The sequence below is a fragment of the Pleurodeles waltl genome, chromosome 6 (genome assembly GCF_031143425.1).
Source record: "Pleurodeles waltl isolate 20211129_DDA chromosome 6, aPleWal1.hap1.20221129, whole genome shotgun sequence".
Classification (NCBI taxonomy): domain Eukaryota; kingdom Metazoa; phylum Chordata; class Amphibia; order Caudata; family Salamandridae; genus Pleurodeles; species Pleurodeles waltl.
Genome location: NC_090445.1, coordinates 1,436,911,019 through 1,436,929,585, shown reverse-complemented (window position 1 = coordinate 1,436,929,585; position 18,567 = coordinate 1,436,911,019). Strand labels below are relative to the sequence as shown.

Sequence of the window (18,567 nt, the reverse complement as noted above, 5' to 3'; positions counted from 1 at the left end):
TGAAACGTGTTTCCGATGTTAGAGCTTTAGATGTATCCTCCGTCCAGTTCTCTCCTACTAATGTGTCGTTCAGAGTTCATAGAAGGACAAAAACAAATATTTCTGTGATTCAATACCTGTTTTTTCCTTCACATCCTAAACTCTGTGTTGGTAACTGTTTGAAAGTTTACATTGCAAAAACTGCAGATTTAAGAACGTCCTCCTCTCCCCAGTTGCTGATTTCCTTTTTCAAACCTCATAAACCCGTCTCTTCCCCTACCCTTGCTCGTTGGGTTAAATGAGTTATGACCCTCGCGGGTAGTTCCTTTGGGGCACATTCCGCCAGAGGTGCTATGGCTTCCAAGGCCCTCTGGGCCGGAGCTCGTTTGGAGGACATTCTTCGATCAGCAGACTGGTCTAATGTTTCCACTTTTAGAACTTTTTATTGTAAACCAATTTCTTCTGTTGCCGATTCTGTTATTAACATGCTTTAAACAAGCATAATAGGAGCCTCCGGTCTTGTAATAAAATTCAGATTTTCCTAGCTTTAGTGAAGGAAAGTCTAGATTTTATTAATGACACGGAGGCGAGTATTATCCCACCGCTTTTATTAACCCTCCCATTTCTATGGCTTTTCCATTATTTTGGTTATTATTCCTTTGTTTCATTTCCCTTGACCTGCTCTCGCAAAAAAAAGGGGCTTGTTGCTCGCAGTTAAGACAGTTATTGGGGTTGCAGGCTTGCTATTGGTTATTTTCTTTATGACTTCATGTATGACATCTAGTTTCTTGATTCATGGGATATGTAGTTCTTATGTTAATGTTTTGTCTTGGCTGCTATTGAGATTAAAGCAAGAAAAGGAAGCATAATACTCGCCTCCATGTCTTTAAATCTCTAATGTCTTTAATAAGATCTAGACTTGCCTTCACTAAAGCTAGGGAAATCTGAATTCTCACGCTGGTGCAGGCCCCAGATGTTGGCGTGACTGCCAGTTGCCACTCTGAGTCTGAGACTTCAGTTATCAGCTCCCCCAGGTCTGGCACCTCTTGCTTTCACCAGGTACACCGGGAAGCACGGATTAGTGAACGTATTACAGAGCATATGTGGGTTATGGCCGCTGAGATGCTTTAACAAACATCTTCGTCAGAAGCTGGCCACATCCTTGCTTCTTTTTTCTTATGTGGGATTGGACACACTGTCACAGTCTACGCAGTGCCTCCCTTTAAAAAAGTGCAGACCGGGACGAGGCACCCGATTACACAGAAAAAAATGATCTGTCCAAAGCACAAGTAAGAACCTTGATTGTTCCTTTTTTTCTGGAGAGAGCATTATCAGTGAAAGGTAGAGCCATACTCTGAAAAAAGTGGCTCCATATTTCACTACTCGGGGACCCGGCTTCTTTTTCAACAGAATGAGGGGATCCCTCTGGAGGAAGGTGTAGAGTGTAACTGGGACGGTTCACTCCTAGAGCACACCACTAGAGGCAGCACGGACTGTGCAACATCTCACTTGTGGCACACAATCAGTACATCTCAAGAAAACTTCTTTGCACCCGCACCCGTGTCTGTAATGTAGCGCAGTCAAAAGGGCACTTTGGATGACTTCCATTACATTTACTTTGTCTAAATTTTGCACTTTCCCAAAAATGTATTTTGTTTTAGCCTTTATATTTTCATTGAAATCAATTCAATATAAATTAAGACATTGATATATTTCATCTTTGAAGTAACGCACATGAAGTGTTGAAGCCATTCACTTCAGTTATCTTACTGTGGATACCTTATGATTTGAATCAAGCTATTGGAATGTCTGCTGCATTCTAACTAGGCAATTCACAACCCTTCATGTGGCGCAAACTCTAGCACATCAAGATGCCAGATTACACACTTAGGCCCATATTTATACTTTTTTAGCGCCGCATTTGCGCCGCTTTTTAACGCAAAAGCAGCGCAAACTTACAGAATACAATTGTATTTTGTAAGTTTGCACCACTTTTGTGTCAAAAAATGACGCAAATGCGGCACTAAAAGAAAATAAATATGGGCCTTAGGGGGATATTTATAGTCCTGTTGCACCACCTTGCGCCACATTAACGTAATTATTTATGACATTAGTGTGGCCCAACGAGGCCTGAATCTGCACCATGCATTGCGCCACCCTGCAACCCTTTGTGCTACATTATGCCTGCGCCAGGCATAATATATGCAAAGGGGGTGTTCCCCCATTAGGGGAGCTGAAATAATGGCCTAAGGAAATCTATGAGATTTCCTTGTGCCATTTTTTTACGGCACTTTTAACGCCTGCTCAAGAGCTCAAGAGCAGGCGTTAAAAGAGGGCTTCCATTCTTTAGAATGGAGCCCTTGCTACTCTGCAGGAGTAGCGCCAATGTGAAATGTGAAATGACGCTATTGCCCCCTACCCTGCACCATGGTGCGTTGTATTTTAAATACAGAGCACACATGGTGGCGGTAGGGGGGTGCTAAGGGGCGCAAGGAAAGTGGCACTGCACTCGATGCAGCACTTACCATAAATCTGACCCTTATGGCGCCTGATTTATACTTTTTTAGTATGGCATTTGAGTCATTTTTTGACGCAAAACGGTGCAAACTTACAAAATTCAATTATATTTTTTGCTTTGCACCGCTTTTGTGTAAAAAATGACGCAAATGCAGCGCTAAAAAAGTATAAATCAGGCCCTTATAATTAAACACGCAAGAAATTTAAACAGCCTGCGCCCTATTCAAACATAAAACACACTCGAGTGTGTGACAAAATCCCCGAAAATCAAGCATTGCCAAAATCGAGCAGCATGTCATGCCCTTCCTAAAGGCAGCACAGTGCAATACAAATCCATAAGTTTAACATCGTTTGACAATGGAAAATTCCAATAGCTATCTGCTGTGAGGCATCACCAGCAGGTTGTGAAGCCCCTCACTGGAAGAGTTAGACAGAGCCGTAAATCAGCAGGGCTCCCACCCAAACAACCGCACTGATTCACACCTCTTTTAAAGGTGCTGGAACTGCTATGTTTTTAATGATAGGGACACAGTCCTGTCGGGTCAACAGGTTGGAAGACCCACCCTCTGTAGGCTTGGCTTTCCAAAACTTTTTTCCTTTTCCAGAACCACTACAAAATGCATGAAGAATCAACGGCCACCATGCACAAGAGGAGAAAACTCTCTGTGCAACATGGCCGTTGACATTTTATCAAAAAGAAACCCTTCCTGTGGGGTGTTGCTGAAAGGGCCCCTTCAAACAGAGGGAAGACAATTTTTGGTCTTCTTGGACTAAGGTTTCCAGACACCACATAAGCGGCAGCAGATTCTGGTGATTCACAGAAAGCGTCAGGATTTAGATACCAAGGCGTCAGTCTGGGATCCAGCCAAACTTAAAGAGCGGCACGACAGCAAGACCTTTGCTTTCTTGCGAGTAGAGGCGGTGCAAACCTTTTTTGATGATCTCAGAGCGGGGTCTTATCTCTGAACCTGAGTGCTTACTTTACAGTGAACTGAAATTACTGGTCACTGTATTGTACTGTACTGCTGGATTCTCCCTAGCAGTTAAAAAGTGGTGTGGCTTGGAGTTTGAAAAACTTTTCATGCTCCATTTTATTGGTCTAGTTGTGGTCTCAATAATGTTCTGATTGTATTTGAGATTCCTGCTTCCCTTCCCATGTTCCCACTCACTTTATGGCTTATCCCCTCTTGTCTCCTTGATCACTTCCATCTTTCCCTGGCCCTCTCTGCTTTCTTTCCCTCCAGAGATTTAAGTAGATAGATGGAATTATATATATATATATATATATATATATATATATATATATATATATATATATAAATACATATATATATATATATATATATATCTTGTTCATAGTTTAATGGTCAGTAGACGGGTGATGGTTTTCCCCCACTCCTCCCACCACAAAACCAGGTGGAATCTGCCTTCTGTGACTTGCTCCACTGGGATACACTGTACCAAAAAATAAAATGATTTAAACTTTCAAATTAGTGGTACGCCTAGTATACTTATGCCTATGCATTGGTGTTTATGTATGCAGTGTGAGAATTCACAAATATTCCCAAATGTACAGCTGGAAAGCTGTATGAGTCCTGCTAGGTTCCCTTTTTGCAAAATTAGCAGTTGCAAATCCAGGCACTTTCACACACGGATTCGTTTATGGCTGGAAATCCCTAGTGAATCGGGCCCACTACATTTTCAATCAGTTTTTCTGTGATTTCTTCAGTTTATTATTATTTTCACTTCATATACCTATAATCAGCAATCAGCCTCATAAACACATAATTTCAAGGGTGGTCAGCCTAAAAAGCACATGTAAATGTAGTAAAGTATTGTATTTCAATGTTGATGTTTACTCTTTTATGGCTGCTCTCAAACCTTAAGACATAAATTATTTTTGATTTGAAGAAATTATATTTGTTTTATAGAACTGTTCAATCTTGGCAAGGTGTGGGTCTTCTCAAGACCGTGATCAGACCAGTCTATGCTCACAAGTTATTAGATTCGATTTTCTACATTCTGTTATTCTTCTTGAAAACCTCCATGCTTCCAGAGTTTAAAAGTGTTTAGAAACTACCGCAGGAAGGCACTTCTTACAACATCTTAAGAAAGAAGTCTCTATCATTCTAATCTCACAATTACAATTTAAAAAACTATATGAATATTAAGAAAACTATGTATAAGTGAAATAAATTGTAGTGTTGTAGTATGGAACCATAAAAGAAACATGCATCACCTTCTCTGTGAAAGGATGAAAGTAGCACCACCACATTCATAAGACTGACATTTGTTTCACTTTTTTGTATAAAAAGCTGTCTGTTGTTCTGAGTGTTTGACATGCACTGCTACAGACCCTACCCCTCAGTTTCTATAAGAAAGGCATGTCCTGCCTATTAAAAAGAAAGCCATACCTTGTGTAAAGCCAGTGCTGTAATATTCCAAATCCTGCAGAAAAGAGAAAAAGTTATTTTCTTCCACTGCTAAGATAATAATTTTCACAGGTTGCTATAATTGTTGCATTGATACAAAAACAAGCACAGAAGACATCAGCCATTTTGAATGTGTCGACTGTACCCCACAAAAAAAAAAAATTACAAGTGAATAACCGTGCAGTATGAATAGTTTGCTAGAGACATTGCTAACAGCATCTGATGTAAGCACTACGACGCTCACTCCACACTTGCCTGTACGAGCCACAATATAATTTATAAGAAGCAGCCAATTACATCTTTCCCTGTAGAAAACAATCATATCACTCAAAGGAAAAATAAACCCACGCCCTATATACCAAGACAATGTAGGCCTAATTTATAAGAAACTGACGTATCAGTCCTGATGCATCAGATTTCTTGCGCTGCCCAACGATTCCCTAATGATGCTATCAATGCACTGTATTTACTACACAGAGCTCCATAGCGCACGTTTTCACAAATGAGCCAGAAATTCTGATGCATCTGTGGCACTAAACTGATGCATTCTTAGACTAGCATAAACAAATGATGCTACTCCAGCAATGCGAGGAATGCTCCCATAGACAAAAGCCTTGCGTCAGTTTAATGCCTACTATGAGCAGGCATTAAAAGTTTGATGCAGTGAAGTTGCAGAACGATGCAGTGAAATGTTGTAAATTTCACTTCATCAGTTCCACGTGGCTTTTTGCCTGGGAACACCTACCTTGCATACATTGTACCTGGAACAAGTATAATGTGACACAAGAGTTTACAAACTAGCGCCACCACTGCGTAAATAAAAATGACGCAGCAGTGGTGCAAAGGCCTTGTAAATGAGGCCCTATACCTCTCAGAGGAAACCTTTACCTGTATGAAGAAACTACATCACTCAAAGGGGAACACTTCCACAAACTGCAGGACTAATCCATGTCGTTCAGAAGAAACAGCCATTCCAGCTTTCACCCTTTTTGAGAAAACATTCAGCTCTTTGGAAGCAGAAAATCCAGCACTTTTGTTAGGTGAAAAAATCATTCCAAATTTCCCTTTTGGAAAGAAACCACTGGCCAGATTTACAAAAATGTAGAATGTGACTTCCAGATTAAAATGGTTACAGAAGTACAATAAAGAAATTGGAATTCCTGATATAAGAAAACGTACAATTTTTAAAAAGCAACTCCTTATAGGTTGCAAATCGACCTATTACATTAATATTAATAAGGTAGGTCGCAATTTACTACCCATTACGAATTGCAGCCATCACAGGGATGATAGCCTGCTGGGATCAGCAGACCACTATGTCTCTGATTGCTTTTTAATAAAGCACATTTTTTTTCAATTAATTGCAGCCCATTTTCCTCCGAGGAAAATGGGATGTGTTTCAAAAGATAAAAGGAAACTTTGAAGTTTCATTTTTACATCGTCAAATGTGTTACCACCTCCTTCGAGGTGTCGGTAAAAAATAATGTTTTGCGACTGGAATTCAGTTTCAAAACATTCATACATAACGCTGTGATTTGATTTTTGTAATGGAAGCCCTAATCATGTCCCTTCCAAATACCGAATCACTAAACCAAAATTACGATTTGGTAACAAGATACAAATCACAATTTGGTATCTGTACATTAGAAATTGCTTTTTTGCAGTCGCAGAATCGACCCATTTCTAGCCACAAAAATGTTCTGTACATATTCCCCACATTACTCAGAAAACCCATCCCCTCCAAACTTAAATTGTAGGAATAAAGGTGTCCGGGGCTAGACAGAACAGGCCAAAGTGGTCCAAAATTACCATGTTGACTGACCTCATACAAATCTTTGGTGCACCAGGCACAAGCTCAATGTTTACTGTGACCTCGAGGGTGCAAACCACAGAGCTGCACATAACTCACTGAACTGGACTGTGGGCACGCACCTTGGCTTGCTTAGAGAGACCCTCTCGCTGCACCTTCCCATGAAGCTTTTCTTCAATCTTTTGTCGGAGTGTGGATAGGAATGGCTCCACAACATCTGAAGAATTAGCCACCAGTTTACGCACATCCTCTTCTGCCACCTGGAAATTCAACTTGGAGAAAACCTTCCTGTAGAACGACCAACCATGGGTCAAAAAAACAGCATGCATGAATGCGCAACCCACAATTCCAAGTACAAGTTACATTGTGGTTACACAATATGGTCACACTAAAAGAACATTCCAGACACACTGACCCAGATTTATGATTTTTTCACTCAACACAGCAAGACACCTTGTTGTGCAGGTTGCATGAAAAGAGAGGGCAGGAATGTTCCATATCTACCGAAATATGGCACGTTCCTGTCCTTTCTTTGCGCTGGTGCATTTAGTGTAGCCTAGCACCAATGTAGGCACCCTTGCACTGAGGTGGAGAGGTGCCTGAGTTACAGGAAGGATTGTTTTTGTGCGGAAAGAGAAAAACAATCCTTGGTGGCAATTTGTCTTTCTAAGTGTGCTGCAGAACGCAGCACACTTGGAAAGAGGAAACAAAAGGGAAAAAAAAAATATATTTCTCTTTGTTTACTTCACCTTGCGTGGCACAAGGGCGACTCAATACAATGATCAATCTAACATTAAATACCGAGTCCCACTGTACTGACATTATAAGCTGAGACCACAGCACAGATCATAACATTAAATATGTTGTTCCACTGTGATGTCATTATAGGTTCAGACCAAATCACCAACCTAATCAGTATCCCATCCCACAAAGATAACATCATAGCCTCCGTCAGCTACTCGTTATCATTAAACACTCAGGGACAGGTTTATCATAATGTTGAGTCATCCTTGCACCACGCAAGGGGGTGCGAAGGCGACGCAATTCCAAAGTCAGATTTATCAAGCCATGCAAGGCCACCTTGCATGGCCCTGCATGGCTTGATAAACCTAGAGTAACACAAGGCAGTGCAAATTGCTGCCTTGTGTTACTCTGCCCCAGAGAGACGTTCCATGGGTGGAGCGTGGGTGTTCCCATGCATCCACCCATGGATGTTGGCACATCCCCAGATTTATCATTAGTGGAAGACCTGAGGATACAGCAAAATACTACGCCTCCCTAAGGGAGGTGTAACGAGGGGAAATATCTTTATTTATCCTAATTTTTTCCTCTTTCTACATGTGTTGCATTCAGTAGCACGCATAGTAAGAGGAAAATGCCATTGAGGATTACTTTTGTGTGGGAAGTTATGCCTTTCTGCACAAAAACAATCCTGCCTGAGTTGGCGCTGGGCAGCTAAAGGAAAGAACAGGAATGCGCCGTAAAATGTTGAATGCAGCGCATTCTTGCCCCTTCCCATTCATGCAGCGCAGCAAGATGGCTTGCTGTGTTGCGTGAAAGTGTGATAAATCTGGGCCCAGTAATGATAACATGGCACACTGATCATTAACTAATCGGTCAAAATGTGATGACATCATAGTCTGAGAATGCACTCCTCACCCTTGAACATTAAATTCTGCATCACACTGTACCGATAGCTTCTGATTACTAAATGTCTTGTCTCACAGTGACGACATCCTAGGTTTTGCCATTATCACTAACCCTGAACTGTAAATGGCCCAAAAGACAGTACAGCCAATCCCAAACATCAAACAACCCATCACAGTATCAGAACGTTGGAGGCTCATGTGCTCCCCAACCTTAAAAATAAACTACTCTCTTGCACTGTGATGATATGATATGTTTTAGCATCAAAAATAATTCTAATCGACTAACGGCTCATCAGACAGTCAAAACATCATAAAACAGCGATAGAAACTAACCGAAAACATTAAATATCCCTTCACAGTGGGATCACATTATAGCCTTAGCATAAACCACCAATCCCGATCATTAAATGCGTGGCTTGACTTTGATAGCAACATAAGTTATTTCGCTCAGTGCCTCCAAATGTTCAAAAGCAGCAGTTTCTTCAGTCCTGTGACATGGTGTGCTTAATGTATGCAGGTGATTCCTGGTGGTGGGCTCTGCATTATTTTGGGAGGGAGTACATAACTTTTCATCTTTAGAGTGTGACCCAGAGAAAAAGAGAGAGAGAGTCTAAAAAGGAAGACAGAAGGAAGTAGAAAAGATAGGAAAACTGTGACAATGAGAGAAAGCAGAACTGAAAAAGAACCTGAAAGAGTGAGATATAGAGACGGGAAGTGTAGGGTGGTGGAAACAAGAAGCATGAGTTGAAATAAAGACTGCTATCCTTTGCATTCTGTGCCCTGGCATTCAGCAGCGGTGGCGGCAGGCTCCGCAAAGCTTTGGACTCCTATGTTTACTTGTTCACAAATTAAGGGCTGGTGGGAAGACTGGAATTCGGGATGAATTTTGATTGTTTTGCTGCAGAGGACTCAGAAAATATTCAAGCAGCTCCTCAGCTTGAACCTTGACGTCATCTGTGGAGCTTTATTGGTGTACAGAGATCAGACTGTATCTTGTTTAAAAAAAAAGATTCCTGGTCTCCTCATCACTCCTTTCAGGAGGTTAACAGAGGGGGGAGGAAGACATGAAGGCCCTCCCAGCAAGGCTGCTCTTGATGCAAGTGCATATCTGCTAACAGCAGATGGTCAGCCTTAACACAGGGTCCTCTTAAGTAAGGAATCATCAGACTGGTCAGAGGTATACCACATTTCAGGTTATCTACATAAGATACATTTACATACCATGTTCTAAATAAACTCATTTCTAGTGTCAGTGTGTATCCAAAATATTAGTAATTGATCCAGTTCACCTAAACCATTGTTGGATGCCGATGTTCTAAGTGAAGAGATTGTGGGGTCATGACTTCTGAAAGCATAAAAAGACCTCACATGGACTGCCCTAGCACAGTAGTGCTTTAAGGCACGATTTCATTGCACCAGCATCTGATCCTAACACTGAGCTTCTGGGACCAAGCTGTCAAGTTAGCTAACAGGCACATGAAAGCCAGGATCCAGCTGGCCGATTTGTAATTTCTATAAGGTCTTGATTTAGGATCTGCTCGTAGTTTCTATTTTATTGAGTGTGAACAAGGCTCACAGGGAATTGGGGGTGTTCCCACGTACAGGAATACATTCAGATAAACCCCTGTTTGTGAGCGCTAAGTGCTGGTAGAATGGTAGAAGGTGGTCCATAGTTTGCCCTAAATTCACAGAGTATTGTCTTACTCTGGAATTTCTGCCTCAATATGCGAAGTTCCAGACACTTTCTCAAAAGGCCATAATCCTTGCTTTCATGTAGGTGAATATGTAATACTTTCAGATGACTCTAAAACATTTTATTGAATGGTTGTAATTTTGTGAATTTGAGGGAATCAGGATGAAGGTGTTTAATTTATCTTATGGACAGTACGAGGCTCAGGAGTTTTAGCGTTATTATTGGGAGGGATGAGATGTGGTTGAAGGTACAATATGGAATTTTTGAAGTAGATTTCTTTAGTGGAGAGTGAACAGAATGAAATCATATATCATGTGGTGTATTCATAGAAATCCATTGTCATTGAATGTTGCTTTTAAGGAGAGTAGAGTGTTTTTTTATTTTGTCTCACTTCTAGGTGGGGACATTGGATCACCTTGAAGACTTGAGTGACATGGTGCCTCAGGGTCACAAGACAGGGATGTTACCTCTTATTCAGCTAAACCATTACTACCTTAAAGACTGTTCAGTAGAAAATTCACACTGGAAAAACACATTTAAAGTGGCGGGAAAGGCGACCCAAAGTGCATTGTAATAGACCTTACTAAATAAATACTTGTAAAATACGTAAAAAACAGATTCTTGGGCTGCTATGGTGTGAAGGCCAGTGCTGGAGTTGGAGATAGTTAAAATAGAGCTAAATGTGTCAGCCGATGATGTAACAATGACCTTCCCTCCTGATCTGGTCTGCTGCTGAGAAAAAATAAACAAGCATTTGCAATGTAATAGGTCTTGCATTTGCTTGAGTTAGAGCTACTGGCGTTGTAAATGCATAATTGGACTTTTCTTGCCACATAAATTGGTCAACCCTGATGCATAATTTGGTCCTCTCTACCACATAATTTCAGTGGCCTTGCATATAACTAAAGCACTTCTATTTACCCTCTCCTCTGTCTGTATCAAAACATGAAACAATTGCAATTATTTGTTGTATTTATTTATATTATTATTTGGGGTTCCCTTAACCTAGTGTGGAGACCCATAGTGAATGCAATGCTCAGAACAGCCCCTACAGGGCAGCACAATAAAAAAGCATTTGGAAAAAACATAGTCATGTAACGATATAGTCAGCCCCTAGAGGGCATAACCACATGAAAGAGAGTGTCAGAAAGTAATGCAGTGTAACCATATATTTAGTCCCTAGAGGGTGTAGTGCCTTACACATTTTCCAGCCTAGCAGGCCTACTGCAATATTACAAACATGGCTCTTAAAAAAACAAACTACTACTAGCCATAAAACAAAAGCTCCAGCCATGAGAGCTTAAAAAGACACTGAATGGAGGGAGAGGTTACTATTTTGGGGTCCCCCAACCTAGTGTGGGGACCCAGAGATGACCTAGACAGAAAGAAAGAGTGTGTTGTGCTGAACGGTTTGGTGGTGGTCCCATTGTCGTAGGACCACCACAGGCAGTGTTATGGGCAAAAAATGTTTTGTAAAAGGAATGCCCCGCAAAGCATTATGGGGCAAGTTTCCTGAGTTCAGTGAATATTGTAGTATCGGCTCTCCCACTGTGCTGGGAGAGCCCTGTTGAGGATATCTGTGTTTTTCCTGTTTAAAATGGCACCAGTTTATATATTTTTCAACCGCTAAGTGGTACTCATATAAAGCACTCCTCCGTTTGAGTTTGCGCTATATGAAACTTTGTGTATGTAAGTGGTACTCATGTAAAGCACTCCTCTAAACAAGTTTGCGCTATATGAAACTTAAAAAAAAAAAAGACCCCCCCCCCCCCAGCTTGTAGCCTTTGGGTGCAGACACAACAAAGAAACAGAGGAGTGCCCAAAAACACGGAAGAGGAAGCAACAACATACGGACTCTGAGCACGAAGAGGAGAGGCGAAACAGTAGTGTGCCACACTAAGGTATAAGCCGATCATGCAATAATCCATGTAACAGGGTCAGTTTCCAAGGCGGTAACAAAGCAGCCTCAAAAGGGGACAAACATAATGGATTTACCTACAAATTCAAGGGAATTTTGAAAGGCAGGACAAGGAATGAATGAAAGTGATGGGCGTGTTAAAAGCCCACAGAATTAGATTACAACATGTTGAGAGACAGCGGATGTACGCTGCCTTGGCTCAACCTAAAAAGGAGAATTCTAGATATAGCAACCTAGTCAACATAAACATTCTGTGAGGAGAGAATGTCAGTCAACTATAGCACAATAGTTGGAGCACTACACTTACCTGTTCAGTGTCGCCCAGTTGCTCAGCTTCTGCTGGGTAGCATTGGCTGGAACATAATTGTGCATTTCCACCAACTTCGGGAGAAAATGCTTCACAATTTCTGCCACCATGACTAAATTAAAAGAGAAAGGAGAAACAAATGAAATTTAAGGTTTGTCTCAAGAATAGCTAACTTGCAGGTGTCTGAGCGTTCCCAGCCACAAATCTAATCCAATGATGACAGTCAGCGATCTTGTGAAAAGTCATACACCTTGTTAATACGATATTATAGTGTCTTCAACAACGAAATGACCTTAGTGGTTACACACTGATGTACTGCTTTTAGTCACTGATCAGAGAATTGCAGAGATCACCAAAAAGCCTAACTTTACCTTAACGTTACCAAATTCAGGCTCAATTGTTTCTCACATTGTGACATTCTACTAGCTGAAGGACAAAATTCCTCCATTTCATGATTTCTATGCATTTTTGTAGTTTTCCAGCTTTTTGTTTAAAAATGTAATTGAGTGCCGAGGCTTGAAGAGCATCCTGTAGGAAGGATCGATAAGAGCGAAAGTATACATTTTGAAGCTCTTTGTTGATTGTTGATGTCCTGGATTTTCAACTTGTGTATTTTTACTGTAAGGGTCTGCAGCGAAATTGGGATTTCAAAAGCAGTTTAGTGACTCCATAAACACATGATAAAGTTAAATGGGATCTGTTGAGTTTGTAAGAAATAGAGAATAGGCATGCAGGGGTGGTGATTCTACACATAGGTGGCATAGTTATACAGGGCTTGTTATATTTATAATCAGCAAATTGGTGTAAGGGGAATGCAGTTGACAGCAGCATGGAACTTTGCTAAATATGTACAAAAATCAAAACCTGTATATTACCTTTAAGTCCTTGATATGATTTTAAGCATCACCATGTACCTCTTGTACGGTTTCCCCTACCTACATCCAATATCACTTATCACCTTTAGGCCAAAAGGGTCAACCTACACAATAAACGTTTTAAATTTCTTCCATTAGTGTTTAAGGGCCTGGCTTAGAGTTCAGAGATAAATTTTAAAAAACGTTCTTTTAGGAGGAAATACTAACTGTGGAGGAGATTCACCAACCCCTGCATGCCCATTCTATATATCTTACAAACTCAACAGATCCCCTTTCAGTTTGTGGTTCAGGTGAAAGCAGATATACAGAGTTTTATTTACAGCAATTTCCTGAACCTATAGTGAGTGGATCTAAACATATGATTCCAGGTGTTTCAAGGTCTAAGGCCTTTTTTATGCAGGGATCTGCCTTAGTTTGGGAGCCCTCTGAATGATTGTTGGTTGATGAGGTGGCTTTACGGTGAGTGAAGGGATCCTGTAGTGAAGTAAGGAGGAGCTAGTTGCTACAGGTATACCGGTCCTTTTCCATAGTATGGTTTATGAATGATGCAGATAACATTTAGATTGATTCTAGCACCTACTGTCGGTAATGGAGTGCTTTTAGTGCTGTTTGATTTGGTCGTGCTTGCAGAGGTTTAAGGATGCTGCTTGGTTCTGAAGTCTTTGAAAGATGTCAGTCCACCCAAACGTTCATCTCAAGCTCTTTCCATGTTGCACGCTTTAATTGTGCCGTAGCCCCTTACAACATTCCAAAATAGGACACACTTGCCACTCTAGTAACTGATTACACAGTCATAGAGGTGATCTGAATCCTTTGCACACAGATCTCATGCTTATCACCACTGGGAGAATTGTACACCACACCAGAGATCAAATATCATTATGGTTAATGTAGTATCTGCCCCACTACTGGACAGACGTCTCTGATGTTCAGCCGCACCACCAGCAAATCTTCAAATTATGGCACAATTATCATCATGCCTTATAAAAACACAATATGGTATCATATAGTATGCAGAAACTATAGCTGACATGAAATTAACTGTGTGATGTTTTCTAATGATTTAGGAATATGGCGCCAGAGGAACTAGAGCATTTTCTTGTTGCACACCCTCCAATTCAGTAAATCACAGGGTTTGCAACACAAAAGTTTTTTCTTTCTATTGTACTATATCCATTTAGTGTTTTCGTAACATGTTAATCACTAAATGGGTTTAAAAAAATCATGAGGAATCGATATTTGGAAAGGGTGTGTTTAAGGCATCCCTTCCATACAGAGATTTCTTATGGTATGTGTTAATGTTTAGCGACCAAAATGTGGTTGCAATATATTAACATTGAACTGACACCTCAAAGGACATGTTAACCTGTTCGTAAACAAGAAGAGGTCCACGGGGAACCCCTTCCCCTTGGTCAATGGTTGAAAAACATTTTTGGGAGTAGGCCGTTGTCCATAGGACCACGGCCTACTTTTAAAAACTGGTTTTCCAAACTATTCTCAGTTTTTTTGCAAACGCTTCTTGCGTTCCTTTAAAGAAAATGGGCAGCATAACAATTTTTTGCTTTATTTGAAAGCATTCACAGACTTGGTGGTCTGCTGGCTCCATCAGCTCCCCATCCCTGTGATGGCAGCACATTGTACTGCATCACAATTTGTGACCAATTTCATGTGGTAGGTCGAATTGCAACCCACTGCGATTCAGCACTTTGTACTCTGACCTATTAGAACATAGGTCTATTCCCAAAATACCCTTGGATTTGCTAAAGGTGGGTGCACATATTGCATCCACGATCAGCACATCCAGTGAAAGTACATCTGGCTCACCGAGCCTATGCTTGCTGAATTCATATATGACTCTGAGCAGGTGATAGGGTTTGCTATGTTCATTGGCTGCTTTGCCCAAGTATTCTTATATAACTTTTAGTAAATTCCTATTTGTTGCTTAAAACAACACTAGGAATTTTCTAGGTGAACATTGGGGAAAGTCCATATTGATTCTTAATTGAGTCTTGTATGATTAGTCTAAGACCTCATATCGGTTGTGTGTACATCAGGGTGTTAACATTTGCTGAATTATGAAAGAGGCAAAATCCATTATTTTTAATTAAACCCACATTGCGAGAGAAATTGGGTCCAAAGAGTACCTAAATTCACTTCACAGGAGAACAAGAGAAATGGGAAGATTTGGGGCACTTAATGCAAGTCCGTCAGGTGCTGGGGGGTGGGGTGTAAAGTCTTTGTGGAAAATAAGGCTATCATCGGATCAGGAACGTAGACAGGTTGACAGAGAAGGGCTAGGATGAATTTAACTGAGAATCAGCAGTGAGGATATGTAGCAGAGAACAGTGAATGTAGGAAAAAGACAGGGCAGATGCTAGCAGTTAAGCAATATGTGTATTAGGAGTAGGAGGCACTGAGGACATTGAAGCAGGCAGAGACTGGGGTATGCCAGCAAAAGGAACAATCAAGGAAGCCATTTGGCTAACAGCACGAGGAGAAAGGAGTCTATTTGTAAGAACAGAAGCAAATAAGGAGGGTGTGCAGACGACGTACCTCTATGTTCTTCAGGGATTCTGCATGAGGATGGGTAGGGTATTGGTAGGAGGAAGGAAGTATTAAAGAGACAGCATGGGAAGAGAAAGGCAGGAAGCAGGATTGGATTAAGACGAGCGGAGGCAAGAGCATTTCCAAAGTAGCTATAACCTTAAGGTTTATGATTACTGATGTAGAGGAAAAGGGCTTTGAAGGTGACTTGGGATTTGATGGGAGACAGTGAAGTGATTTGAAAATCAGGAAATTTAGGTCCCTGTGCTTCTCTCGAGTAGTTGAGGTAAAGGGAATTACCATATCTGAGTAAGAGAAAATATGCTTATATCTAGTATACTTGGTCTGCCTTCTTCCTCTGCTGAAGTTGTCAGGAATTTAGGTGTCAGATTCGACAGTCCACTCTCCTTCAAACATCATATTCTGACTGTTACTGCCACCTGCTTTAGGGTTTTAAAAATGCTCCCTACTGTTTTATTCTTTATTACTTTCAGAGCTAGGATAACCCTGATATATGCCTTCATAACCACTAAGCTGGATTACTCCAACACTCTCTACCTAGGCCTTCCAATGCAACCAAAAACAAAATTCAGTTGGTACGGAATGCAACACCCAGGCTATTACTCTGTCTTTCTAAACACGGTTGTTTCTCAACCAAACTGAAGATTCTTCACTGGCTACTGATGGCAAAAAAATAATTCATTTAAGACTTTGTTCCCCTCTCATGGTTCAGGTCAGGCAGCCAGGAGCGGGACATGCGCTAAATGCGCAGACTCCTGGCTGCCTGAGCTGAACTTTGCTGGGCTGAGGAGGTCACTTCTCCTGTGGGCGTGACGTCCTCAGCTCAGCAAAAGGGCCTCAAGGCCCTCCCCCTCCTGAAGAGGGAGAGCGTCAGTGATAGCCTCATTCCAGGCAGCTTCAAGTTTAAACCTTGAAGTGCCCAGGGCAGAGAGTCTATCACGGACACCTCATCACAGAGAACAGTCTCTCTGATCCCATCTTACTCTGTGACGAGGTAGGGACTGCTGCCTCCCTTCTTTGGCTGCCTAAGGTTAGGCAATGAGGAGAGGCATCAGTACCAATCCTCCTGGCACCACCAAGGCTTCTTTTTAAGAGAGCTGCAGCAGGTAAGTACTGTTTTTTAATGATTGTTTGGTGCGTGCCTGTGTATAAATGTATGTGTATTTGTGAGTGAGTGTTGTGAATGAGTATATGTGCACGTATCTGCATGTGACTGCAAGGGAATGAGTGTGCATGTGTGTGTGCGCTTCCCCACTCACGCCCCCTCAAATTTGTACCTACTGGTCCCCACTGCTTGCAATATTGTGCAGGTAGAAGGCACACAGAGGGGCACTGCCATTTATTAATACTACTGTGTAAGAAATACTAGTGCTCTTGATCAAGTTCCTTTCATGACCTTTACCTGTTCTTTGTCTGGCACGGTTTTGTTCCTACTTCATACCTTTTGTCCTTATAGGGACATTAACCTGTAAAGAAGTCTTTGATGTCCCATACTGCATCTACAGAAACACCTACCTGTTGGTGAAATATGTGCTCAAGAGGTTGACGTGCCTGCTGAAGAAATATTTAGTGAATCTACAGATCGTCTGCTTGGCTGTTTCATTTGGTTTATATACCTGTAGCGGAGACCCGCTTGCTACCCTACCCGAATTTCTTAGTGCAAATTCTAGCTGATATGGCCTGGGGCTTCATTACAATTGTGTGGCAAATTCCAATCCCTGGGCAAACCCGTTAGTGCAGGGATTGGAATTCCACAATTTGGAGTTAACACTACCCATCCACAGTTCACTGATGAATTTTAGCGGGCAAACCTGTCAAACTATACATGGGGAAAACATGCATTATATTGTAATACACAAATCAAGTATGTAAGTCCTCGTTTCTCAGACGAAAACTCATAATAGGGGGTATTTGCCAGGTCCAGTAAATACCAAACGCTTTCAGGGCCTTAGCTTTACATTCTCAATACACCGGAAGTACCTTTAATGGGAGATGATCAGCACTTTACAGCACAAGTGCTGTATCATTATTAGGACACTCCCCTCCCAACAAGGCTTCGTTGCTTTAATTAGAATAACTGTAACAATTCAGACAGTATGAGAACTTCCCTTCAAGGTTGCCACACTTTTAAGATCACGTTACAGGCACTCTTCATTAGAGAAGTTAAATGTGTATTTTATTTTGTATCGGTTTTTAGATTATTAAGGGTGAGTTTAACTTCAATGGGTGATGGAGCACTTACATATGAATAGATATAATGGAAATTAGAATAAGTCAAATCAAAATCAAGTTTAGGATCGGTGAATCAAAAAAATACAAAGGCAGCAAATAATAAAAGTAAAATGGAGAAACTCTACACAAATAGATGCAAAAACAGTCAGTTATTCAGGTAGAAGGAAATGTAACTTACCAGAGAAGTGGAAGGTGAGTTAACTTAAAAGTTAAGGGCCTCATTTACAAGGCCTTTGCACCACAGTTGCAAAATAAATTTTACGCAGCAGTGGCGCTAAGCAATGTTTCACACTGCTCCAGAATTTACAAACTGACGCAGTGGGCCGAATGTGCCAGTTTGTATAGAATTGCGTAACATTATACCTGCGCCAAGTATAATGTATGCAAGATAGGCGTACCTGAGCCAAAAGCCTCGCACATCTCACATAGTGAAAGTTACATTTCACTGCATCATTCTGCGACTTCACTGCATCACAATTTTAACACCTGCTCAGAGCAGGCGCTGACACAGGGCTTTTGTCTATGGAACCCTTCCTCGCATTGCTGGAGTAGCATCATTTTTTTAAAGCAATGCGCCAGTTTAGCCCCAC

General features: G+C 41.2%; 1 protein-coding gene across 1 annotated transcript in view; it reads right to left on the bottom strand.

The window, feature by feature from the left end:
* LOC138300929 (sperm flagellar protein 1-like) overlaps nt 1-18,567 on the bottom strand; it is a 109,053-nt gene that overhangs the window by 87,273 nt on the left and 3,213 nt on the right. Inside the window, exons 2-4 of the mRNA XM_069240831.1 lie at nt 12,306-12,417; nt 6,861-7,026; nt 4,911-4,944 (exon numbers count right to left, since the gene is read on the bottom strand). Of these exons, the coding sequence (XP_069096932.1) occupies nt 4,911-4,944; nt 6,861-7,026; nt 12,306-12,417 (312 nt within the window). The remainder of the gene's footprint in view (nt 1-4,910; nt 4,945-6,860; nt 7,027-12,305; nt 12,418-18,567) is intronic.